Source organism: Oncorhynchus keta, chromosome 9 (genome assembly GCF_023373465.1).
Source record: "Oncorhynchus keta strain PuntledgeMale-10-30-2019 chromosome 9, Oket_V2, whole genome shotgun sequence".
Classification (NCBI taxonomy): domain Eukaryota; kingdom Metazoa; phylum Chordata; class Actinopteri; order Salmoniformes; family Salmonidae; genus Oncorhynchus; species Oncorhynchus keta.
In genome coordinates this window covers 5,401,358-5,427,264 of record NC_068429.1, presented here as the reverse complement: position 1 = coordinate 5,427,264, position 25,907 = coordinate 5,401,358, and the positions used below count along the sequence as shown (strand labels likewise).

Sequence of the window (25,907 nt, the reverse complement as noted above, 5' to 3'; positions counted from 1 at the left end):
TCCTAAGGCTAGGGAGTGCACCACTTCCTACCAGGCTAGGGGAGTGCACAGCTTCCTACCAGGCTAGGGAGTGCACCGCTTCCTACCAGGCTAGGGAGTGCACAGCTTCCTACCAGGCTAGGGAGTGCACCGCTTCCTACCAGGCTAGGGGAGTGCACCGCTTCCTACCAGGCTAGGGGAGTGCACCGCTTCCTACCAGGCTAGGGGAGTGCACCGCTTCCTACCAGGCTAGGGGAGTGCACCGCTTCCTACCAGGCTAGGGGAGTGCACCGCTTCCTACCAGGCTAGGGGAGTGCACCGCTTCCTACATCAGAGCACAGGCATGGCTTGTAAACACGTGACAAGTGCTGTTGGTGTGCTTTCTGTCAGTGTCACTCCTCGGGTGTTAGAGGCTGGGAGGAATTTAGCTGGTCGACCACGCAATTTGTTATAAAGACAAATAGGATCCGCCGACTGGACCAAATCACTCCTAGAAGTGTAGAAATCCTCCGTGGAAACATGATGTCTGTATTGGGAAGGGCGACTCGGCTCATTCAATGTAAGTGGATGGGTAGCTACTTTGTGCTAATGTTAGCGAGCTAGCTGTACAGATAGCTGGTTAGTTAGCAAGTTAGCAGCAGCACAAGAACGTGAACACAGAAGTTAACTGTGTCTTTGACACGTATTTGCTGGATGGCTAGTTAGCTAATCGCCAAATGCTAGTTTATATTGGCCACCAAGCCTTTTACCACACTCGCTAGCAGCTAGTTAGCATTGGCTTTTTAACCTTCAGGTTGAGAATAAGGTATTTCGTGAGAGACCGGACTTCACCGATGCCTCAATATTCTAGCATTATTCTCGTAGATATTTTAGTTTGAATTATCGCAATAATATGCCAAAATCAAAAGCTAAGATAGCAAGTATTGCTTCCAGCTGGTTTGTTCGAAGGACTAACCACACACACACATACTAATGTTTACTAAACCTTTTGTCAAACTGCTCCATGTCATATTATTGAGCTCTTCCAGGAGTTAAATGAAACTGTGGAGAGAAAAAAAATAGCTACATAGGGTAAAATTGAGGCAATGAAACGTTTTATTTAGCTAATGCAACTCAAAAGTTACACAATTGACATTTTGTTCAACTTGCATAATAATCCTGCGCCGCTTAGTGTTCACTGATTGCTACTGCAGCCAATTAGAAATATATATATATATATATATGGCAACTACTACTAGTCTACTAAACTATTCTTAATAACAAATACTAAAGTTGCCACTCCCAAGCTTGGCAGATAATACATGTTGGTAATGCTTTGAAATAATAATTGAAGTTTTGCTTTCAGAATGATTATAAAATATATTTTTTTCCCCTATGTGTTTTAGGCATAGGCTTAGAAGGAAGTATATCAATTTTAAATGTCTGGTTTTTTTACTTTAATCTTATCTCTCTCTCTCTCTCTCTCTCTCTCCCTCTCTCTCGTCCCTTCAGTTGCCAGGTGCAGTAACGCCGTAAGCCTGTGTGTTTCGACACCTCTCAGGAGACAGTCTGGTAGTGCACCCGCTGCAGCCTTCGCCCATCCAGCCTCCACAGCGACCCCAGAAGCGTTAGAAAACAGGTCCAGTACAATAGACCAGAGAGAGGGAATAAATATCCCCTTTTGATTCAAGTTCTCTTTTACCCTGTCGTCATTCATACTGAAATGTGTTGAGTGAGAAACTGCGTGTGGACACTACCCTATACTTCTATGTTGATGGAAGGACTAAATTGAGGTTCAAGTGAAACAATTGTAGATACATGAAGCTGTGTAATGTGAGCTGTGTTGCTTACACCCCCCCCCCCAAAAAAAGTATTGCAGACTGACGTTCAATGAAGAGATGGGGTCTCTAAAAAAGGCCGCGTCCAAAATGTAGGACCACACCGAGGTTCATTAAATGTAAGACTGAGCAAACAACAAACTATCAGGTTTTTTTTTGTGTGGCATCACTTCCTTCAATACAGGGCCTGAATAAATACCTACTGTCCACAGTATAGTACAGTAGTATAGGCCTAATTTGAGGGGGGATGCGTGCCAGTTGGTTATGTAGTTGGTAGAGCCCTCGTACGACCTTGCTCCATGTGTTTCAATGGCAGCTCTTTCTGGATACATGTCATACATTCTACGATGGGTGGTCAATCGAACCCACTACCCTGGCGTTACAAGCGCCATGCTCTACAGAGGGATATCAGTCCAGACAAGGATATCTTGGCTGTTTCAGCTCTGAATAGCACAGTACTACTGTACATATCCACACAGAAACCTAAATAATTGGATACTTGCTTAGACGTCTTGAGTTACAATTGTAAATAATGATACAGTATTAATGTAGTACTGTGCTTATCCTTGCAGAAAGCCCAAAACGGGGATCCTAATGATGAACATGGGAGGACCTGAGAAACTGGACGATGTTCACGATTTCCTGCTGCGCCTCTTCTCCGACACCGATCTGATGAAGCTTCCTGTTCAGAAGTAAGTGTTCTCGCGCTCACACTGTGATGGAAGTTATTTCCAGTGTTTTAAGGGTTTATGAAAATAAGTATTTACATATTGACTTTTACATGAGTCCTTTTTATTGCTGTCGACTTGACTGACCAGATGGGACTCATTCCCTCCCAAACAAAAAAGGAGAAATCAATATTTTCAACCTACCTGACACCCCTACAAACAAAAACCTCAAGTCAAAACCTTTACAACACACACACAAGGACAAGGTACATTTATGTTTGTGCCCCAGTTTGTGGGGTTGCTTCTACACCTGCATTGCTTGCTGTTTGGGGTTTTAGGCTGGGTTTCTGTACAGCACTTTGAGATATCAGCTGATGTACGAAGGGCTATATAAATAAAATTTTATTTGAGTTTGTGCCGTCTTGCCATAAGTAGATTTCACTGAACAGCAATATGTAAAGCTTTGGTTTCATGAGCTGAAATTCAAGATCCCAGAAATGTTCCATACGCACAAAAAGCTTATTTCTCTCAAATGATGTGGACAAATTTGTTTACATCCCTGTTTTTTTTGTTGTTTCATATCCTGGACATTAAACTCTGTTTTAAAGTGGCCTCGTGGTTAAATCCCTGAACAGTTTCCTTCCTCTCCAGCAACTGAGTTAGGAAGGACGCCTGTATCTTTGTAGTGACTGGGTGTATTGATACACCATCCAAAGCCTAAATAATAACTTCACCATGCTCAAAGGGATATTCAGCGTCTGTTGTGTTTTTCAAATTTAAAAAAAAAACATTACGAATAGGTGCCCTTAAGTTCATTACTTGATTACTGAGGGACCTTGCAAATAATTGTATCTGTGGGGTACAGAGTTAAGATAAGACAATTGTTTCGGCTTTGGTATTATGTGTAGATTGGATGAAGAGGGAAAACTCATTTAATCCATTTTAAAATAAGGCTGTAATGTAAGAACATTTTGGGGGGTGAAAGGTCATGGCGTCTGAATACTCTTAGTTTTATTACTCCGGAAGTTGACATGATTTAGGACGCTGTGAATCTCTCTTCCTCCTCAGTCGACTTGGGCCGTTCATAGCGAAGAGGCGCACCCCTAAGATCCAGGAGCAGTACAGCCGGATCGGAGGAGGCTCTCCTATCAAAGCCTGGACCACCATGCAGGGGGAGGGCATGGTCAAACTACTGGATGAGATGTGTCCGGAAACAGGTCAGACCGTAACACTTCATAGCCCAGACAGTAACACTTCATAGCCCGTACCGTAACACTTCATAGCCCAGACCGTAACACTTCATAGCCCAGACCGTAACACTTCATAGCCCAGACAGTAACACTTCATAGCCCAGACCGTAACACTTCATAGCCCAGACCGTAACACTTCATAGCCCAGACCGTAACACTTCATAGCCCAGACCGTAACACTTCATAGCCCAGACCGTAACACTTCATAGCCCAGACCGTAACACTTCATAGCCCAGACCGTAACACTTCATAGCCCAGACCGTAACACTTCATAGCCCAGACCGTAACACTTCATAGCCCAGACCGTAACACTTCATAGCCCAGACCGTAACACTTCATAGCCCAGACCGTAACACTTCATAGCCCAGACCGTAACACTTCATAGCCCAGACCGTAACACTTCATAGCCCAGACCGTAACACTTCATAGCGCAGACCGTAACACTTCATAGCCCAGACCGTAACACTTCATAGCCCAGACATTACCAGGGTTCTTCATCACTCCGACGGTCAATGTCTTTTCCTTTGCTCTTCACAGGAAAACAAACTGCCTCTCCAAATTTAGCTCCATACATTTAGTTTAAAAATATATATATAATTTATTAAAACAACCCCATTTTTGTTTCTTGGAAGTGGGCTTTCATAAGAGGCTTTAACAAGGAACCAACCAATGTCATGGGCCAAGGATCATCAACTAGATTCAGCCGCGGGACAATTTTCTCTCCTAGAGGGGATGGTCGTAGGGCCGGGAAACATATTTACATAGAATTTACAGACTGCAAATTGACCCGAAAGAAGCACAAATAGATATAACATTTGACTAAAACGTAAATCTTTTCATAGCTTGTTTATCATTTGTATTACATTTACATTTACATTTAAGTCATTTAGCAGACGCTCTTATCCAGAGCTATTACGTGTGAGAATACTTTTTTAAACAGATTTACAAAATGAAAATCACTTGGAGATGATGTCCTGGTGTTTTACACTCTTATATCAACAAGTAAATAAATAAATATAATGAAGGTTTAAAAATGAAAAATATAAAAAATGCTCAGAACTTGGCCAAATACCCCCGGGACGGCAGTTGGAGGAACAAGGACCTGCCCGATAATGTGACTAAAAGCTTCTTCTTTTTCTCTCTCTCTCTAATCTATTGATGACCAGGTACTTCGGTTGTAACTGGCTCTGTTACACTCGCATGTTACAGTTGATCGACAACATTAGCACTGTTACAATACTTAGACTCCTTCTTTTTATTTTTTAACAATAACCTTTATAAAAAAAATGTAAAAAATGTCTCCGTTGCTGCTGCATATGGGTTTATTGGTTGTCTTGCTATGAATCAAACAAACTATCATCTATTTTTATTTATTACAACCTTTATTTAAACTAGGCACATCAGTTAAGAACAAAATCTTATTTATAATGACAGCCTAGGAACAGTCCTCCTGCCGGGATGTGGGTCTGGGATTAAAAATATAGGACAAAAAAAACACGCATCACGACAAGAGACGATTCTACATAAAGAGAGACCTATTTCCTGGTTGACTCCTGTCAACATCTCGGCTCTTTAGTGGTTTGTTAAGGCTAAATAAATACAACAGAATATGCCTAATTTTAAAAAGAACAGTGATGAAGGAAATAAATAAAAAATGAATAAATGCTTGGCAGAGCCATATACCCAGGATGATTGGTCGCACCTTTTAAAACAAAACAAAATATGTGTATTGTGTAATTAAACAAATATATATTTTCATAATTGATGATGACCTGGTCAGTTCCATAATGTGCCTGCAGAGTGGAAGGAGTGGAAGGAGAGCATGTCACACACTGGTTACCGAGCCTATATGCTTTAGGCAGCAGCACTAACACTGGGCCACACAAGATGCCACAGTCCCCAAAACAAACAGGCTGAATCTTTAAATCGCTGTCGTGTTTTAACGGTCGTTGACACTGGCTGGGTGTGGTGGGGAGATAGTTGAGGAGTGTTTTGTTCCCCACACCCCTACACCACACTTTACTGATAACGGGGGGGGTGTGTTTTAGCTAAATGTGGGCCCGTCTTACATAAGCCCACTCTGTGTTTGGCCTAACTTGGAGAGCTTGTAGATGGAGAGCTTGTAAATGGCCTAATTCAATTATATTCCCTAAGTATATACTTTTTAATATCCATTTACTAATGCTTAGATAGATGTGAAGTGAGAAATGCCATTTTATTACTCAGGTTTACAGTTTTCACATTTTTACGTCTACAGCTCCTCATAAATTCTACATCGGGTTCCGCTACGTGCATCCTCTGACGGAGGAGGCTATTGAGGAGATGGAGAAGGATGGAGTAGAGAGAGCAGTGGCTTTCACACAGTACCCACAATACAGCTGTTCTACAACAGGTAGGCCCCAGTACCCACAATACAGCTGCTCTACAACAGGTAGGCCCCAGTACCCACAATACAGCTGTTCTACAACAGGTAGACCCAGTACAGTACAGCTGCTCTACAACAGGTAGACCCAGTACAGTACAGCTACTCTACAACAGGTAGACCCAGTACAGTACAGCTGCTCTACAACAGGTAGACCCAGTACAGTACAGCTACTCTACAACAGGTAGACCCAGTACAGCTACTCTACAACAGGTAGACCCAGTACAGTACAGCTGCTCTACAACAGGTAGACCCAGTACAGTACAGCTACTCTACAACAGGTAGACCCAGTACAGCTACTCTACAACAGGTAGACACAATACAGCTGCTCTACAACAGGTAGGCCCCAGTACCCACAATACAGCTGTTCTACAACAGGTAGACCCCAGTACCCACAATACAGCTGTTCTACAACAGGTAGACCCAGTACCCACAATACAGCTGTTCTACAACAGGTAGACCCAGTACCCACAATACAGCTGTTCTACAACAGGTAGACCCAGTACCCACAATACAGCTGTTCTACAACAGGTAGACCCAGTACCCACAATACAGCTGCTCTACAACAGGTAGGCCCCAGTACCCACAATACAGCTGTTCTACAACAGGTAGGCCCCAGTACCCACAATACAGCTGCTCTACAACAGGTAGACCCAGTACCCACAATACAGCTGCTCTACATACAACAGGTAGACCCAGTACAGTACAGCTGCTCTACAACAGGTAGACCCAGTACCCACAATACAGCTGTTCTACAACAGGTAGGCCCCAGTACCCACAATACAGCTGTTCTACAACAGGTAGACCCAGTACCCACAATACAGCTGCTCTACATACAACAGGTAGACCCAGTACAGTACAGCTGCTCTACAACAGGTAGACCCAGTACCCACAATACAGCTGTTCTACAACAGGTAGACCCAGTACCCACAATACAGCTGTTCTACAACAGGTAGACCCCAGTACCCACAATACAGCTGTTCTACAACAGGTAGACCCAGTACCCACAATACAGCTGCTCTACAACAGGTAGACCCAGTACAGTACAGCTGCTCTACAACAGGTAGACCCAGTACCCACAATACAGCTGTTCTACAACAGGTAGACCCAGTACCCACAATACAGCTGTTCTACAACAGGTAGGCCCAGTACCCACAATACAGCTGTTCTACAACAGGTAGACCCAGTGTCCACTACAGCTGCTCTACAACAGGTAGACCCAGTACCCACAATACAGCTGTTCTACAACAGGTAGACCCAGTACCCACAATACAGCTGCTCTACAACCGGTAGACCCAGTACAGTACAGCTACTCTACAACAGGTAGACCCAGTACAGCTACTCTACAACAGGTAGAGCAATACAGCTACTCTACAACAGGTAGACACAATACAGCTGCTCTACAACAGGTAGGCCCCAGTACCCACAATACAGCTGTTCTACAACAGGTAGACCCCGTACCCACAATACAGCTGTTCTACAACAGGTAGGCCCCAGTACCCACAATACAGCTGCTCTACAACAGGTAGACCCAGTACAGTACAGCTGCTCTACAACAGGTAGACCCAGTACCCACAATACAGCTGTTCTACAACAGGTAGACCCAGTACCCACAATACAGCTGTTCTACAACAGGTAGACCCAGTACCCACAATACAGCTGTTCTACAACAGGTAGGCCCCAGTACCCACAATACAGCTGTTCTACAACAGGTAGACCCAGTACCCACAATACAGCTGCTCTACAACAGGTAGACCCAGTACCCACAATACAGCTGTTCTACAACAGGTAGACCCAGTACACACAATACAGCTGTTCTACAACAGGTAGGCCCAGTACCCACAATACAGCTGTTCTACAACAGGTAGACCCAGTGTCCACTACAGCTGCTCTACAACAGGTAGACCCAGTACCCACAATACAGCTGTTCTACAACAGGTAGACCCAGTACCCACAATACAGCTGCTCTACAACCGGTAGACCCAGTACAGTACAGCTACTCTACAACAGGTAGACCCAGTACAGCTACTCTACAACAGGTAGAGCAATACAGCTACTCTACAACAGGTAGACACAATACAGCTGCTCTACAACAGGTAGGCCCCAGTACCCACAATACAGCTGTTCTACAACAGGTAGACCAGTACCCACAATACAGCTGTTCTACAACAGGTAGGCCCCAGTACCCACAATACAGCTGTTCTACAACAGGTAGGCCCCATTACCCACAATACAGCTGTTCTACAACAGGTAGACCCAGTACCCACAATACAGCTGTTCTACAACAGGTAGACCCAGTACCCACAATACAGCTGTTCTACAACAGGTAGACCCAGTACCCAGCTGCTCTAAACAGGTACAGCTGTTCTACAACAGGTAGACCCCTGCAGGTTCTACCACAGGTAGGCCCAGTACCCACAATACAGCTGTTCTACCACAGGTAGGCCCAGTACCCACAGTACAGCTGTTCTACAACAGGTAGGCCCCAGTACCCACAATACAGCTGCTCTACAACAGGTAGACCCAGTACCCACAATACAGCTGCTCTACAACAGGTAGACCCCGTACCCACAATACAGCTGTTCTACCACAGGTAGGCCCAGTACCCACAATACAGCTGTTCTACCACAGGTACCACAGGTAGGCCCAGTACCCACAGTACAGCTGTTCTACCACAGTACCCACAGTACAGCTGTTCTACAACAGGTAGGCCCCAGTACCCACAATACAGCTGCTCTACAACAGGTAGACCCAGTACCCACAATACAGCTGCTCTACAACAGGTAGACCCCGTACCCACAATACAGCTGTTCTACCACAGGTAGGCCCAGTACCCACAATACAGCTGTTCTACCACAGGTAGGCCCAGTACCCACAGTACAGCTGTTCTACAACAGGTAGGCCCCAGTACCCACAATACAGCTGCTCTACAACAGGTAGACCCAGTACCCACAATACAGCTGCTCTACAACAGGTAGACCCAGTACCCACAATACAGCTGTTCTACAACAGGTAGGCCCCAGTACCCACAGTACAGCTGCTCTACAACAGGTAGGCCCCAGTACCCACAATACAGCTGCTCTACAACAGGTAGACCCAGTACCCACAATACAGCTGCTCTACAACAGGTAGACCCAGTACCCACAATACAGCTGTTCTACAACAGGTAGACTCAGTACCCACAGTACAGCTGCTCTACAACAGGTAGAACTGGGGTCGAGCTGACAAGGTAAAAAATATTAGGTATCCCCCTTTTCTTTCCCACGTTCCCTAATAATAAAAGTTTGATGTACGTTTTCCAATGTCCTCATCGTGCTTCACATTGTAACTCCCCTCGTCCACTTACTGTCCCTGTTCTGCCCCTGTCACCCACTTGCATCTTGTGTCTTTAAACAAAAAACAATTATTATGAGTATTTTTATTCTTTATTTAACTAGGTAAGTCAGTTAAGAACAAATTCTTATTTTCAATGACGGCCTGGGAACAGTGGGTTAACTGCCTGTTCAGGGGCAGAACGACAGATTTGTACCTTGTCAGCTCGGGGATTCGAACTTGCAACCTTTCGGTTACTAGTCCAACGCTCTCTGACCACTAGGCTACCCTGCCGCCCGAGTAGAGTTAGTCTTGGTCTGGGAGTTACTGATTAGCGGACTTAATCTTGTTCTTATCGACACACAGGGAGACTGAATACGCCACACCCCTACATCCCATCTACTTACTAGGGCTTTTGTAAAGCACTGTGTTAAACTGTTGAAGGGCTATAATGTAAACACATTACCGTTCAAAAGTGTTTTTTTTTTTTGGGTCACTTAGAAATGTCCTTGTTATTTTGTTGTCAATTTAAAAAATAACATCAACAAAATTAATCAGGAATACAATGTAGATTTATTACTATTTATTTTCTTATTGGAATATCTACGTAGGTGTACAGAGAGGCCCATTTATCAGCAACCGTCACTCCTGTTCTCCAATGGCACGTTGTGTCAGCTAGTCCAAGTTTATCATGTTAAAAGGGGTAATTGTTAGAACCCTGATTTGATATCCCATTCAACATCTGCTGTAATATTATTAGCCTTTAAAAATGATCAACTTGGATTAGCTAACACAACGTGCCATTGGAGAACAGGAGTGATGGTTGCTGATAATGGGCCTCTGTACACCTATGTAGATATTCCATTAAAAATCAGCCGTTTCCAGCTACAATAGTCATTTACAACATTAAAAATGTCTACACTGAATTTCTGATCAATTTGATGTCATTTTAATGGACAAAAAAAAGAGCTTTTCTTCCAAAAACAAGGACATTTCTAAGTGACCCCCCCCCCCTAACTTTAGACCGACCGCGATTTGAATTCTCAACCGATGTTTCTCTACGCCGTTACCTCGCTCTCTGACGTGGTCGCAGTTAAACGATGGTCACAGGGGCCTCCCGGGTGGTGCAGTGGTTAAGGGCGCCATCAGAGACTCTGGGTTCGCGCCCAGGCTCTGTCGTAACTGGCCGCGGTCTGTGGGGCGACGCACAATTGGCCTAGTGTCGCCCGGGTTAGGGAGGGCTTGGTCGGTAGGGGGTCCTTGTCTCATCTCGCACCAACGACTCCTGTGGCCGGGCGCGGTGAGCGCTAACCAAGGTCGGCAGGTGCACAGTGTTTCCTCTGGCTTCCAGGTTGGATGCGCGCTGTGTTAGGTTGTGTATCGGAGGACGCATAACTTTCGACCTTCGTCTCTCCCGAGCCCGTACGGGCGATGAGACAAGCTCGTAGCTACTAAAAACAATTGGATACCACGAAATTGGGGAGAAAACGGGGTAAAAAAAATAATAAATATATAATATATATTATATTATTATTATTATTATTATTATTATATTAAATTAATGTAGCTCAGTTGGTAGAGCATGGCGCTTGTAACGCCAGGTTAGTGGGTTCGATTCCCGGGACCACCCATACGTAGAATGTATGCACACATGACTGTAAGTCGCTTTGGATAAAAGCGTCTGCTAAATGGCATATATTATATTAAGAGATGTTGATGTTTTTTTCATGTTGTTTTGTTGTTGAAAACAAGGCAGCAGTCTGAACGCTATCTACCGATACTACAGCAGCAGAGGAGACAGGCCTAAGATGAGGTGGAGTGTCATCGACCGTTGGCCCACACACCCCCTATTGGTCGAGGTGAGACAACCTAACTCTTTGCCATCCAGGAAAAAAAAACCATTGAGACAGTCAAAATGATTCAGCACGTAAGTTACGGGGGTCTCAATTCCCTCTGATAACCTCAATGTTTTTTTTTTTCACCTGGATGGCAAATCCACTCACAATATCAGATTGTTATAATCTGTTGAGGTTAAGAAAGGACAATAACTGACTTTAGTCGGGGGTTAACCCCAAAAGAGGGAATACCCATTGCTATTTCTGGAGTCGCCCGTGACCCTCATTTGAAGAGGAGGTCAGTGATGTTACTCTAGGTTCAATTGAACTGTAGTCATGGTTAAATAAGTGTTTTTAAGGCAACAACAGAACATGGTGTCATGGATATATCTGGGCTGTCATTGGCTGTGTCTGAAAAGGAGCCCTATTCTATTGCGTAGTGCACTCCTTTTCACTCTATTTCTGTTCCAGTGGGGGGGAATTACCCCTTTTTTCTCCCTAATTTCATGGTATCCAGTTGGTAGTAGTTACTGTCTTGTCTCATCGCTACAACTCCCGTACGGACTCTGGAGAGGCGAAGGTCGAGAGCCATGCGTCCTCCGAAACACGACCCAACCGAGCCAATCTGCTTCTTGCCAAACCCTCCCCTAACCTGGGAGACGCTGGACTAATTGTGCGTCGCCCCACAGAGCTCCCCGGGAGGCCCCTGTTCATTGTTTCTTCAGTCCTAGTTGTGGAGCCGTTCGTTGTGGAGCCGTTCGTTGTGGAGCCGTTCGTTGTGGAGCCGTTCGTTGTGGAGCCGTTCGTTGTGGAGCCGTTCGTTGTGGAGCCGTTCGTTGTGGAGCCGTTCGTTGTGGAGCCGTTCGTTGTGGAGCCGTTCGTTGTGGAGTTCCCAGAGTGACTTTGTACCTTTTCCATCCCCTGTTACAGTGGAAATTTAAAGTGAAAACTGAGTACGAATGAACAAGCAAGGTTGAAGAGAACATCTCTAGGACATGTCGTCCTACGTGGTGTGTTCATTAGGGCACCAAGTGGAAGAAAATGCACCAAAACAAGGAGGGGACGACTAGAAAAGCTCTGTTGTTGTTGATTCTCCCTTTGCAAAACGTTTTGGTACGATGTGCACTAATAAAAATCGACACGGACAATCCCTCCGCGCAAAGAGCAGACTGATCGTTGAGTCATGGTGTAAATGTCTGCCTAATAATATCTGTGTTGTCTCTGCAGTGAGTCATGGTGTAAATGTCTGCCTAATAATATCTGTGTTGTCTCTGCAGTGAGTCATGGTGTAAATGTCTGTGTTGTCTCTGCAGTGAGTCATGGTGTAAATGTCTGCCTAATAATGTCTGTGTTGTCTCTGCAGTGAGTCATGGTGTAAATGTCTGCCTAATAATATCTGTGTTGTCTCTGCAGTGAGTCATGGTGTAAATGTCTGCCTAATAATATGTGTTGTCTCTGCAGTGAGTCATGGTGTAAATGTCTGCCCAATAATATCTGTGTTGTCTCTGCAGTGAGTCATGGTGTAAATGTCTGCCTAATAATATCTGTGTTGTCTCTGCAGTGAGTCATGGTGTAAATGTCTGCCTAATAATATCTGTGTTGTCTCTGCAGTGAGTCATGGTGTAAATGTCTGCCTAATAATATCTGTGTTGTCTCTGCAGTGAGTCATGGTGTAAATGTCTGCCTAATAATAACTGTGTTGTCTCTGCAGTGAGTCATGGGATAGGTCACTATCAATGAAACGTCACGGTGCAGAGTGTTCGATTTGGGGGGGCAAGGAGACCCGCAGCTCCTCTATAATCATTGACTTGGATTGTTAAATAAATGTTATAACTATTTGGTTGTTATATCATCACCTCTTCAAGAGCAGAAGTCACAAACAACTAAGTCGAAGTTTACATAAACTTAGGTTGGAGTCATTAAAACTCGTTTTTCATACCACTCCACACATTTCTTGTTAACAAACTATAGTTTTGTCAAGTCGGTTTAGGACATCTACTTTGTGCATTGACACAAGTAATTGTTCCAACAATTGTTAACAGACAGATTATTTCACTTATAATTCACAGTATCACAATTCCAGTGGGTCAGAAATTCAACAGCCAAATGCAATTTTTTTTTATTGATTACAACATGTGTCCTAATAATATATCTGTATTTTCTCTGTAGTGTTTCTCCCAGCATGTCCTCAACGAGCTGCAGAAGTTTCCCTCGGAGAAGAGGGACGATGTGGTTATCCTGTTCTCAGCTCACTCACTACCCATGTCTGTGAGTACAGGACTGTTGCTAAGGACACGCATTCTAATCGTCATGACATCGGCATGTGTTGTACGCTAGACCTACAGTGGAGGGGGGAGGAGCTACTTACATGGATCTGTGAGAATATGAATATTCATAGAATACATAATGTCTCAGAGGGAAATCAGGACGTTACTAATTGAGGATTTCATTGAAGACTCATGATACATTTTTTTTACCAAAAATAAATGTTGGTAACTAAAGCACTTTTTATGTTTCCGTGAAAAGGGCTATATAAATCTATTTGATTTTTTTTTTTAAATTTTTAGTACATTTTGCTTTGAAAAAGTTTAATGAGAAAGAAGGGGCGAGTGTTTGTCTGTCAAGATGGGTAACCAGGCGAGTTTCCAGTGTTGTCTGTGTTGTCTCATTGTTGTCTCTCTGCAGGTGGTGAACAGGGGAGATCCGTACCCTCAGGAGGTCGGGGCCACTGTGCAGAGAGTCATGGAGAGACTAGGGCACTGTAATCCTTACCGCTTGGTCTGGCAGTCCAGGGTAAGGACCACACACACACACACATGCTATGTTGTCTTCTGTGGCGCAGAGAGAATTACAGCCTCAAAACTTAGATGACTTCTACACTCATGGGTTACCTCTCCACGTTTCTAGTTCAGGGTCAACGTCCAGAGCCGCTGGTTAGATAGTATTTTTCAGGACTGTGTTGTTCTGTAGTGTTTTTGTGGTGAAAGGGTTTCTCCATCAGAGCTGATGCAATACGGTGAAGGCAGTCCAGAATGAACGCGCTTCGGTGATGAAAGCGCACTTCCTTTTGTTATAAAATACTTTTTTTTTTACCAAGACAAATGTTAGATTTTGTGGTTGTAGTCTTCAAAGTTGTTTTCCTTTGAAAATAAAAGATTAGTGTCCGTTGACATTTTTGCTTGATCCTTTAAAAAAGATCAGAGTTGCAAAAAAAAAAAATGAAAAATGTCTCAAAATCAAGTATCCCTCAGACTCTGCAGTGCTTGAGGCATCATTACAGCCCCGGGTTCGTTCCCAGGGCTGTCACAGCCGGCCGTTATCGGGAGATCCATGAGGTAGCGCACAATTTTTTTTATTTTTAATTTTTATTTGAACCTTTATTTAACAAGGTACGTCAGTTAGGAACAAATTCCTATTTTCAATGACGGCCTAGGAACAGTGGGTTAACTGCCTGTTCAGGGGCAGAACGACAGATTTGTACCTTGTCAGCTCGGGGGTTTGAACTTGCAACCTTTTGGTTACTAGTCCAACGCTCTGACCACGAGGCTACCCTGCCACCCCATTGGTCCAGCGTCGTCCGGGTTACGGGGAGGGTTTGGCCCGGCGTCGTCCGGGTTACGGGGAGGGTTTGGCCTGGCGTCGTCCGGGTTACGGGGAGGGTTTGGCCCGGCGTCGTCCGGGTTACGGGGAGGGTTTGGCCCGGCGTCGTCCGGGTTACGGGAGAGTTTGGCCCGGCGTCGTCCGGGTTACGGGGAGGGTTTGGCCCGGCGTCGTCCGGGTTACGGGGAGGGTTTGTAAACTGGGGCCACGCTACGAGGGTGTAAACTGGGGCACGCTACGAGGGTGTAAACTGGGGCACGCTACGAGGGTGTAAACTGGGGCACGCTACGAGGGTGTAAACTGGGGCCACTCTACGAGGGTGTAAACTGGGCCACTTATTGAGGTAGAAACTCAGGGCTGAGGTCAAAGACAGGGCTGAGCTCATTGGTCTTATTGAGGTAGAAACTCAGGGCTGAGACTGAGTAGACGGAAAGCATCTGATATGATAGATGTTGACCAACCCTGTGGTGATCTGTATGTAATGCCAGTCTATATGTGGTGGCCCTGACCCTTGACCCTTGACTGACACATCACATAATAATTAGTTCAGCCACAGCATATTTTATTTAACCTTTTTTATTTAACTGGGCAAGTCAGTTCATTTACAATGACGGCCTACACCGGCCAAACCTCGAACGACGCTGCGCCGCCCTGTGGTACTCCCAATCACGGCCCGATGTGATACAGCCTGGATTCGAACCAGGGACTGTAATTTAACACCCATGGATCGTCTAAATACAATATTGTCGTATCAATTTGGTTAGAACTCTTAATGTATTCACATAGTTAATGCTCTGTCTTAATTTGAAAAGCCTGAATCACTTTTTAATGATGTAGAGTCTATTATGACTCATGTGAAATTAACTTAAAAGTTATGTTTGCCTTGCCATTTCATAAAATGTCCATGGTATATCTGCATTAATAAGTGGAATGATGCTGTTTCACAGGATTACAAACCTGCCAGTGCTGTGATTGGCTGTGATATTCGCCTATTGATTTCTCCTGCGGGAGCGGAATCTGTTTCTCGAGATCGGCAAAGCTGGTTCAGCTTTGTGGCTGTGTTTTTATCAAGTCGAAATCAAGTGGCCAATGTAGAAATCGCTCTGTCATTTCCTAGTTGCAAAATTTGTTTTTACTTCTCTCAATTTTTGTTTATGTGAGAAAAAAAACACTGAATAGTATAGGGGATTCATTGTACCATCTAAATCGCTGTGAAATATCTTTTCGATAACAGCTGGTGGGCCAAAACCAGAAGTCAAAGGCTTAAAGCAACCTTTTATTTAACCTTTTTTTTTAAACTAGGCAAGTCGGTTTAAGAACGGCCTACACCGGCCAATCCCGGACGACGACGGGACAATTGTACGCCGCCCTTATGGGACTCCCAATCACGGCCGGTCTGTAGTGACGCCACTTAGCACTGAGATGCAGTGCCCTGAGACCGCTGCCCGAGTGGCAGAGGAATGGGATGTGGGGGAGATTTTGTCACCTCGTTTCCACATATGAAATTCGGAGAAATTCTTGGCGCGGCAGCTTTTCAAAATAAATCGGACTTCATTGTCCTCTCAGACAGATGATTGTGTCTCTGCCCTCTCTAGGTCGGTCCTATGCCGTGGCTGGGCCCTCAGACAGATGATGTCATCAAAGGTCTGTGTGAACGAGGGAAGAAAAACCTGCTGCTGGTCCCCATCGCCTTCACCAGCGACCACATCGAAACGCTGCATGAACTGGACATAGAGTACTCTCAGGTGCTGGGAGAGGAGGTATGTGGTTGTGTGAACTGGACATTGAGTACTCTCAGGTGCTGGGAGAGGTCTCTGTCTGTCTGTCTCTCTCTCTCTCTCCCTCCCTCCCCCGTCTCTCTCTCTCCCTCCCCCGTCTCTCTCTCTCCCTCCCTCCCTCCCCCGTCTCTCTCTCTCCCTCCCTCCCTCCCCCGTCTCTCTCTCTCCCCGTCTCTCCCTCCCTCCCCCGTCTCTCTCTCCCTCCCTCCCCCCGTCTCTCTCTCCCCTCCCTCCCCCCGTCTCCCTCCCCCCCCCGTCTCTCCCTCCCCCCCCCGTCTCTCTCTCTCGTCTCTCTCTCTCTCTCCCTCCCCGTCTCTCTCTCTCTCTCTCCCTCCCCCGTCTCTCTCTCCCCGTCTCTCTCTCTCCCCGTCTCTCTCTCTCTCCCCGTCTCTCTCCCCCCTCTCTCTCCCTCCCCCCGTCTCTCTCTCTCTCCCTCCCCCGTCTCTCTCTCTCTCTCTCTCCTCTCCCCCTCCCCCGTCTCTCTCTCTCTCTCCCTCCCCCCGTCTCTCTCTCTCTCTCCCTCCCCCGTCTCTCTCTCTCTCTCTCTCTCTCTCCCCCGTCTCTCTCTCTCTCCCCCGTCTCTCTCTCTCTCCCTCCCCCCGTCTCTCTCTCTCTCTCTCTCTCCCCCCCGTCTCTCTCTCTCTCTCTCTCTCTCCCCCCGTCTCTCTCTCTCTCTCTCTCCCCCCCGTCTCTCTCTCTCTCCCCCGTCTCTCTCTCTCTCCCCCGTCTCTCTCTCTCTCTCTCTCCCCCCGTCTCTCTCTCTCTCTCTCTCTCCCCCCCGTCTCTCCTCTCTCTCTCTCTCCCCCGTCTCTCTCTCTCTCTCTCCCTCCCCCCGTCTCTCTCTCTCTCCCCCCGTCTCTCTCTCTCTCTCTCTCCCCCCGTCTCTCTCCCCTCCCCCCGTCTCTCTCTCTCTCTCTCTCTCACCCCCGTCTCTCTCTCTCTCCCCCGTCTCTCTCTCTCTCTCCCCTCCCCCCGTCTCTCTCTCTCTCTCTCTCCCCCCGTCTCTCTCTCTCTCCCCCCGTCTCTCTCTCTCTCGCTCTCTTAAAGGAGGACATAGTTTCTGTAGGTTGATGTTGTGTTTGTCTGTGGATCCTCAGTCTACCACTATTGAAGTTTTAAAGTACACTGTCCCGTCCACCAGTCTACCAGTCTATCGTCTCCAGAATATTACTGACCGTACAGGAGAATTTGATGTCTTACTGTCGTTTTCCTGCTTGTTGTGGTGCAGAGTTAACCAAGTCCTATGTTCTCTCACAGTGTGGCGTAGAAAACATCAGAAGGGCTGAATCTCTGAATGGAAACCCAATATTTTTCCAGGTACGAGAGGCAACTGACATATACATTTGAACTGTTTTCTTCACTTTATACATACGGGGTCATATGTCGTCGTCCTTAGCTAAACTTTAGCGCCAACTTACATTTTGTGAACTTGCCCTGCCTTGTTTTACACAGGTAAATCTTGTTCCGCGGAAACTATTCCAGGCGTTTTTTTTTTTTAAGTCTCAGATTATTTATTAATTTTAGACGCTTCTTCCTTCAGATTAGTTGACTTGTTGTTTTGTAGCATCGTTAGCTAACGTGTGTTAGTGACTAAGAGTTGCTCTTCTGTAAAGCCTAAATTGTGTGTCCAGAGATTCCAGGTTGGTAAAAGTGGTTAAAAGATGTGATTCCAGATGAGGCTAAACATCTTCCAGGTGTTATGAATGGCGACAAAACAAAGGGTCACATCCCAAAGTACAAAATGATGAGTGGCAACGTGAAATCCCAAAAAACGCAACGTGAAATCCCAAAAAACGCAACGTGAAATCCCAAAAAACGCAACGTGAAATCCCCAAAAAAAGGATGGAAATCCTTCTCTCTCCTACTTATAGGAGATCTTCCATCACCTCAATCCAGCTGTTAGTTAATGACGCCATCTTTACCCATAACCCTTCATTCTCTGTTCTTACAGGGAATCCGTAGGTTTCCAATCAATCAAATCAAATGTATTTATATATAGCCCTTCGTACATCAGCTGATATCTCAAAGTGCTGTACAGCCTAAAACCCCCTAAACAGCAAGTAATGCAGGTGTAGAAGCACGGTGGCTAGGAAAAACTCCTTCGAAAGGCCAAAACCTAGGAAGAAACCTAGAGAGGAACCAGGCTATGAGGGGTGGCCAGTCCTCTTCTGGCTGTGCCGGGTGGAGATTATAAACCTAGAGAGGAACCAGGCTATGAGGGGTGGCCAGTCCTCTTCTGGCTGTGCCGGGTGGAGATTATAAACCTAGAGAGGAACCAGGCTATGAGGGGTGACCAGTCCTCTTCTGGCTGTGCCGGGTGGAGATTAGAAACCTAGAGAGGAACCAGGCTATGAGGGGTGGCCAGTCCTCTTCTGGCTGTGCCGGGTGGAGATTATAAACCTAGAGAGGAAACAGGCTATGAGGGGTGGCCAGTCCTCTTCTGGCTGTGCCGGGTGGAGATTATAAACCCAGAGAGGAACCAGGCTATGAGGGGTGGCCAGTCCTCTTCTGGCTGTGCCGGGTGGAGATTATAAACCCAGAGAGGAACCAGGCTATGTGGGGTGGCCAGTCCTCTTCTGGCTGTGCTGGGTGGAGACAACAAGGGCCAAGATGTTCAACTGTTCATAAATGACCAGCAGGGTCAAATAATAAAACCGGACAGGAAGATCACGTCTGTGACTCACTCAAGTGACGCACCCTTCCTAGGGACGGCGTGGACCATTGGCTAGGCAGACCATTCCATGAAGATGGAGGTTTACGTCTCTCACATGGCTATAAAGAAAACACCAGGTGTCACAATAGCATCAATAAAAGGCTACTCATTCACATATTTAACATAATGGAGTTTACATACATTCCTCTACAATAATAATCATATTTTCTATGCGTCTCATAAATCATAAATCATGTCCATACATTTTTTTTCTGACCATCAAAAATGACTTTAGCAACATGTGTGTTACATGGATGTGTAGAGCGTTGGATAAAGCCATGTGTGTTACATGGATGTGTAGAGCATTGGATAAAGCCATGTGTGTTACATGGATGTGTAGAGCGTTGGATAAAGCCATGTGTGTTACATGGATGTGTAGAGCGTTGGATAAAGCCATGTGTATTACATGGATGTGTAGAGCGTTGGATAAAGCCATGTGTGTTACATGGATGTGTAGAGCGTTGGATAAAGCCATGAAGTTACATGGATGTGTAGAGCGTTGGATAAAGCCATGTGATGTTACATGGATGTGTAGAGCGTTGGATAAAGCCATGTGTGTTACATGGATGTGTAGAGCGTTGATAAAGCCATGTGTGTTACATGGATGTGTAGAGCGTTGGATAAAGCCATGTGTGTTACATGGATGTGTAGATGCGTTGGGGATAAAGCCATGTGTGTTACATGGATGTGTAGAGCGTTGGATAAAGCCATGTGTGTTACATGGATGTGTAGAGCGTTGGATAAAGCCATGTGTGTTACATGGATGTGTAGAGCGTTGGATAAAGCCATGTGTGTTACATGGATGTGTAGAGCGTTGGATAAAGCCATGTGTGTTACATGGATGTGTAGAGCGTTGGATAAAGCCATGTGTGTTACATGGATGTGTAGAGCGTTGGATAAAGCCATGTGTGTTACATGGATGTGTAGAGCGTTGGATAAAGCCATGTGTGTTACATGGATGTGTAGAGCGTTGGATAAAGCCATGTGTGTTACATGGATGTGTAGAGCGTTGGATAAAGCCATGTGTGTTACATGGATGTGTAGAGCGTTGGATAAAGCCATGTGTGTTACATGGATGTGTAGAGCGTTGGATAAAGCACCTCGTCACTGTTGATCATTTAATATCCCCAGTGTGAGTACCATGCAAATACTGGGCACGTGCGGCTTCTCGCTCTGACTCCGAGAGATGGCGAGACTATAAACAGTAGTGCTGGAATCAAAGCTGTTATGAAACAGCAGCCCCTCCATGACCTCTTACTTCTATCTGTGAGGGGTTTGTTTGGAGAGGGAGGGAGTGAGGCACCGTGGGTAGTGCTACTCAGACCGAGCCCAGCTAGCTGATCTGGGAAGAAAGCCCTGGGGAGCAGCTGGTCAATAAAGGGGTTGGCCTATCCCTCTTCTCCATCCCTCCCTCCGGCCACGCTCAGCCCTCCTAAAAGGCTGTCTCTCTCTCTCTCTTTCTGGCTCACCCTCACTCGGCCCCCTCACTCGACCCTCTCACCCTCACTCGACCCCCTCACTCGACCCTCTCACCCTCACTCGGCCCCCTCACTCGACCCCCTCACTCGGCCCCCTCACTCGACCCTCTCACTCGGCCCCCTCACTCGACCCTCTCACTCGGCCCCCTCACTCGACCCTCTCACTCGACCCCCTCACCTTCACTCGGCCCCCTCACTCGGCCCCCTCACTCGGTGCCCCTTCACTGGACCCCTCCTCGGCCACGTCACTCGGCCCCTTCACGTCACCCTCTCACTCGACCCCCTCACCTTCACTCGGCCCCCTCACTTGACCCCTTCACTCGGCGCCTTCACTCGGACCCCTCACTCGGCCACGTCACTCGGCCCCCTCACTCGGCCCCTTCACTCGGCCCCTTCACTCGGCCCCTTCACTCGGCCCCCTCACTCGACCCTCTCACCTTCACTCGGCCCCCTCACTCGGCCCCCTCACTCGGCCCCCTCACTCGGCCCCTCACTCGGCCCCTTCACTCGGCCCCCTCACTCGGCCCCTTCACTCGGCCCCCTCACTCGGCCCCCTCACTCGGCCCCTTCACTCAGCCCCTTCACTCGACCCTCTCACCTTCACTCGGGCTTCTCTGCGTACTATGTATTTATTTTTGGAGGTGTTAATTTTGTTTATGGCGAGGTCGCTTATGGTTAAGCATTTATTTTTATATATATGTGTGTATATATATGACAAATGAACTGAACTTTGACCCTTGACCCTCCTCTCTCAGGCTCTGGCAGACCTGGTCCAAACCCACCTGAGGTCAGACGAGTCCTGCTCCCGTCAGCTCACCCTGCGCTGCCCACTGTGTACCAACCCCACCTGCGGAGAAACCAAGGCCTTCTTCGCGAATCAGAAATGACCCTCCTCTTCCTCCTCAACCGTTTTCTAGTGTTGCAAACTGCAGATAACTACCCCCCCCCTCCCCTCCCCCCCGGACTTCCTACTTATTTCTTCCTGATTCCTGGATACTTCCAATCGGGATTTCTAGAACAGCTGGGAATTCTGAGTCACCTACCTTCTACCCATCTGTTACTACGTGACAGAGCACACGTTTCTAAGTAACTACCAGAAGAAGAAGAAGCAGACAAACTAGGAAAGAAGCTGTCAGTACGCATCGCATTAAAGCTATAAGACAAGTAGAGTTGCACTTATTTTGTCCCTCCCCCCTCCCCCCGTCACTCACATTCCATCCGTTGAATTCCTGGAAAACTATGTCCATTCATCCCTCCATCCTCTTTCCAGGAATATAAACTGGACTGTATCCTTTCTCACCTGGTGCTTGTCCAGTTGGTTTGTACGTCATGCTCAGGGACAGTGGCGAAGCGTGTGTGTGTGTGTGTCCCCACCCCATTCTGCTATGTCATCCACAGTGTCTCTTTGAGACCTTCTCTGAAGCCTGGTGGACTGTCCCCTGCTTTGAGACCCTCTCTGTAGCCTGGTGGATTGTCCCCTGCTTTGAGACCCTCTCTGAAGCCTGGTGGACTGTCCCCTGCTTTGAGACCCTCTCTGAAGCCTGAAGGACTGTCCCCTGCTTTGAGACCCTCTCTGTAGCCTGGAGGACTGTCCCCTGCTTTGAGACTCTCTCTGTAGCCTGGAGGACTGTCCCCTGCTTTGAGACCCTCTCTGTAGCCTGGAGGACTGTCCCCTGCTTTGAGACCCTCTCTGAAGCCTGGAGGACTGTCCCCTGCTTTGAGACCCTCTCTGAAGCCTGGAGGACTGTCCCCTGCTTTGAGACCCTCTCTGAAGCCTGGAGGACTGTCCCCTGCTTTGAGACCCTCTCTGTAGCCTGGAGGACTGTCCCCTGCTTTGAGACCCTCTCTGTAGCCTGGAGGACTGTCCCCTGCTTTGAGACCCTCTCTGAAGCCTGGAGGACTGTCCCCTGCTTTGAGACCCTCTCTGTAGCCTGGAGGACTGTCCCCTGCTTTGAGACCCTCTCTGTAGCCTGGAGGACTGTCCCCTGCTTTGAGACCCTCTCTGAAGCCTGGAGGACTGTCCCCTGCTTTGAGACCCTCTCTGAAGCCTGGTGGACTGTCCCCTGCTTTGAGACCCTCTCTGTAGCCTGGTGGACTGTCCCCTGCTTTGAGACCCTCTCTGTAGCCTGGTGGACTGTCCCCTGCTTTGAGACCCTCTCTGTAGCCTGGTGGACTGTCCCCTGCTTTGAGACCCTCTCTGAAGCCTGGTGGACTGTCCCCTGCTTTGAGACCCTCTCTGTAGCCTGGTGGACTGTCCCCTGCTTTGAGACCCTCTCTGTAGCCTGGAGGACTGTCCCCAGCTTTGAGACCCTCTCTGTAGCCTGGTGGACTGTCCCCTGCTTTGAGACCCTCTCTGAAGCCTGGTGGACTGTCCCCTGCTTTGAGACCCTCTCTGTAGCCTGGTGCTGTCCCCTGCTTTGAGACCCTCTCTGTAGCCTGGTGGACTGTCCCCTGCTTTGAGACCCTCGATCTCCTCTCGGCCTCGAGAGAATCCCTGCTTCCATCTTTGTAGAGGCACTACTCATCCAGAGTCGATGCTCTAACCTTTCCCACCCAGCAGCCTCGTCTGACCTCTCACCTCTCCGCTGACCTCTAATCTCATATAGGGAACCATAATCCCTGGTTAAACTTCCACAAAGTGCTGATGCACATCTTGACCCTGCCCCGTCTCTCCCCGGCTGACCTCTCACCTCCCCCATCCCTGTCTCTCCCCGGCTGGCCTCTCACCTCCCCCATCCCCGTCTCCCTCCCCGGCTGGCCTCTCACCTCCCCCATCCCCGTATCTCTCCCCGGCTGGCCTCTCACCTCCCCCATCCCCGTCTCCCTCCCCGGCTGGCCTCTCACCTCCCCATCCCTCTCTCTCCCCGGCTGGCCTCTCATCTCCCCCATCCCTCTCTCTCCCCGGCTGGCCTCTCACCTCCCCCATCCCTCTCTCTCCCCGGCTGGCCTCTCACCTCCCCCATCCCCGTCTCCCTCCCCGGCTGGCCTCTCACCTCCCCCATCCCCGTCTCTCTCCCCGGCTGGCCTCTCACCCACCCCATCCCAGTCTCTCCCCGGCTGGCCTCTCACCTCCCCCATCCCCGTCTCCCTCCCCGGCTGGCCTCTCACCTCCCCCATCCCTGTCTCTCCCCGGCTGGCCTCTCACCTCCCCCATCCCTGTCTCTCCCCGGCTGGCCTCTCACCTCCCCCATCCCTGTCTCTCCCCGGCTGGCCTCTCACCTCCCCCATCCCTGTCTCTCCCCGGCTGACCTCTCACCTCCCCCATCCCCGTCTCTCCCCGGCTGGCCTCTCACCTCCCCCATCCCTATAATATAATAATAATATATGCCATTTAGCAGACGCTTTTATCCAAAGCGACTTACAGTCATGTGTGCATACATTCTACGTATGGGTGGTCCCGGGGATCGACCCCACTACCCTGGCGTTACAAGCGCCATGCTCTACCAACTGAGCTACAGAAGGACCACATCCCTCTCTCTCCCCGGCTGGCCTCATCTCCCCCATCCCTCTCTCTCCCCGGCTGGCCTCTCACCTCCCCCATCCCCGTCTCCCTCCCCGGCTGGCCTCTCACCTCCCCCATCCCTGTCTCTCCCCGGCTGGCCTCTCACCTCCCCCCCATCCCTGTCTCTCCCCGGCTGGCCTCTCACCTCCCCCATCCCTGTCTCTCCCCGGCTGACCTCTCACCTCCCCATCCCCGTATCTCTCCCCGGCTGGCCTCTCATCGCCCTCATCCCCGGCTCTCTCCCCGGCTGGCCTCTCACCTCCCCCATCCCTGTCTCTCCCCGGCTGACCTCTCACCTCCCCCATCCCTGTCTCTCCCTGGCTGGCCTCTCACCTCCCTCTGCTCTGAACCTGTTACCGGTCTAACTATGGGCTCCATGGCCTCATCCATCTAACCTGAGCCGTGTTGTAGCTGCTGCTGTTTAGACAGACAGACACATTCTTAGCGACGAGCAGCGTTGACATGCTTCTCCCGTTGTCCTCGGTCGGTCGGAGTAACATGACATAACGTGCCTTTTTACACTTGCTCTTTGAACATTGATTCAACTATGTGCTTTTTATTTTATTTTATTTTTTTACATGTAATATACTCAAATGTGATCATTTACCCGGGTCGTGTTCATCAGGGCACACCGTAACTAAACGTTTTAAATCATTTCGCAACCCCCCAACAAAAAAGTAAATGAGCGTCTCTAATTGGACAAGTTGCAGACTCTCTGTTTTCAGCCGTTTTCTTCTGTTTACGTGCCTGCTGAACACAATCCCCATTTTCTAATGTATTTAAGAAGTCGTCTGTAGTTGTCTGTACTATAGTTTTAATAGGACATACATGTCATTGTTGAAAACTCGTTTCTGATTGGGTTTGAAGAGAATTCTAGAGCGTGCATTTTACTTCCCTATAACGGATGGTATATATCAGCACGGTTGAATTCAATTACTTTCGTTCACTCTTACTTACATGTTTCGTTTCAAGATACTTTTGAAATCGAAAATCAAATTTGAGAACAGTATTGGCAGTGTTGACTTCAATTTTCATCATAGCAAACTAGGACTGATAGTTTGGTTCGCTAAACTAGCAAGTCTTGTCTGTTTTGGTTACCACAGCAACTACTGTAGCTATCCGGTCAACTCGCTCGCTTCTTCGGTGGACGTTGAACACACTTTCTACCGGCAAAATGTGTTCAATTACAGCCATGGTATCGAAGGGGGAGGGGGGTCTATATGCGTTCTCTGGAAAATAACCTCCCACGGAATTGCATTAAGTCCACTCTGCTAGCACGTCGTGGGAACACACTTTTTTTCACGTCGTTAATTATTTTCCATAGAACACACAGCCCTCATATATGATGTGTGTGTGTGTGTGTGTGTGTGTAGTGAAGAGATGTGGCTTCATGTTACATCGTTGTCATTTTTTTTTTAATAGGTATATTTATTTCTGTCTGTCATAAAACACCACCTGCTCTGCTGTTCAAAATGGGTTATATAATGTTTACTGGAATACAACATGAACAAGTCTTCCACTGCATCTAATAAAAATGGACAACATTAAAAACA

At 47.6% G+C, this 25,907-nt stretch overlaps 1 protein-coding gene and 2 long non-coding RNA genes across 4 annotated transcripts; all 3 read left to right on the top strand.

The window, feature by feature from the left end:
* Positions 1 to 273: 273 nt before the first annotated feature.
* On the top strand, positions 274 to 25,907 carry fech (ferrochelatase). The gene is made up of 11 exons (XM_052524915.1): positions 274 to 538; positions 1,471 to 1,597; positions 2,369 to 2,488; positions 3,533 to 3,681; positions 5,972 to 6,106; positions 11,201 to 11,307; positions 13,453 to 13,551; positions 13,969 to 14,076; positions 16,479 to 16,643; positions 17,919 to 17,978; positions 21,608 to 25,907. Exons 1-11 carry the CDS (start codon positions 499 to 501, stop codon positions 21,737 to 21,739), a joined length of 1,242 nt encoding a protein of 413 aa, XP_052380875.1. The 5' UTR covers positions 274 to 498; the 3' UTR covers positions 21,740 to 25,907.
* On the top strand, positions 6,551 to 7,708 carry LOC127931658 (uncharacterized). Of its 2 annotated transcripts, none has more exons than XR_008142237.1 (3): positions 6,551 to 6,629; positions 7,128 to 7,199; positions 7,662 to 7,708. It is a non-coding gene; the product is annotated as an uncharacterized LOC127931658 (long non-coding RNA). The 2 variants fall into 2 exon arrangements; XR_008142238.1 differs by having other exon boundaries at positions 6,589 to 6,705; positions 7,166 to 7,199; positions 7,662 to 7,702.
* On the top strand, positions 8,972 to 9,236 carry LOC127931659 (uncharacterized). Its single transcript, XR_008142239.1, has 3 exons — positions 8,972 to 8,995; positions 9,034 to 9,072; positions 9,149 to 9,236. It is a non-coding gene; the product is annotated as an uncharacterized LOC127931659 (long non-coding RNA).

Coding starts and splice junctions, on each gene's coding strand:
- fech (XM_052524915.1), top strand. CDS start 499: ATGATGTCTGTATTGGGAAGGGCGACTCGGCTCATTCAAT. Junction 539..1,470: donor GGCGACTCGGCTCATTCAAT/GTAAGTGGATGG, acceptor TCGTCCCTTCAG/TTGCCAGGTGCAGTAACGCC. Junction 11,308..13,452: donor CACACCCCCTATTGGTCGAG/GTGAGACAACCT, acceptor TTTTCTCTGTAG/TGTTTCTCCCAGCATGTCCT.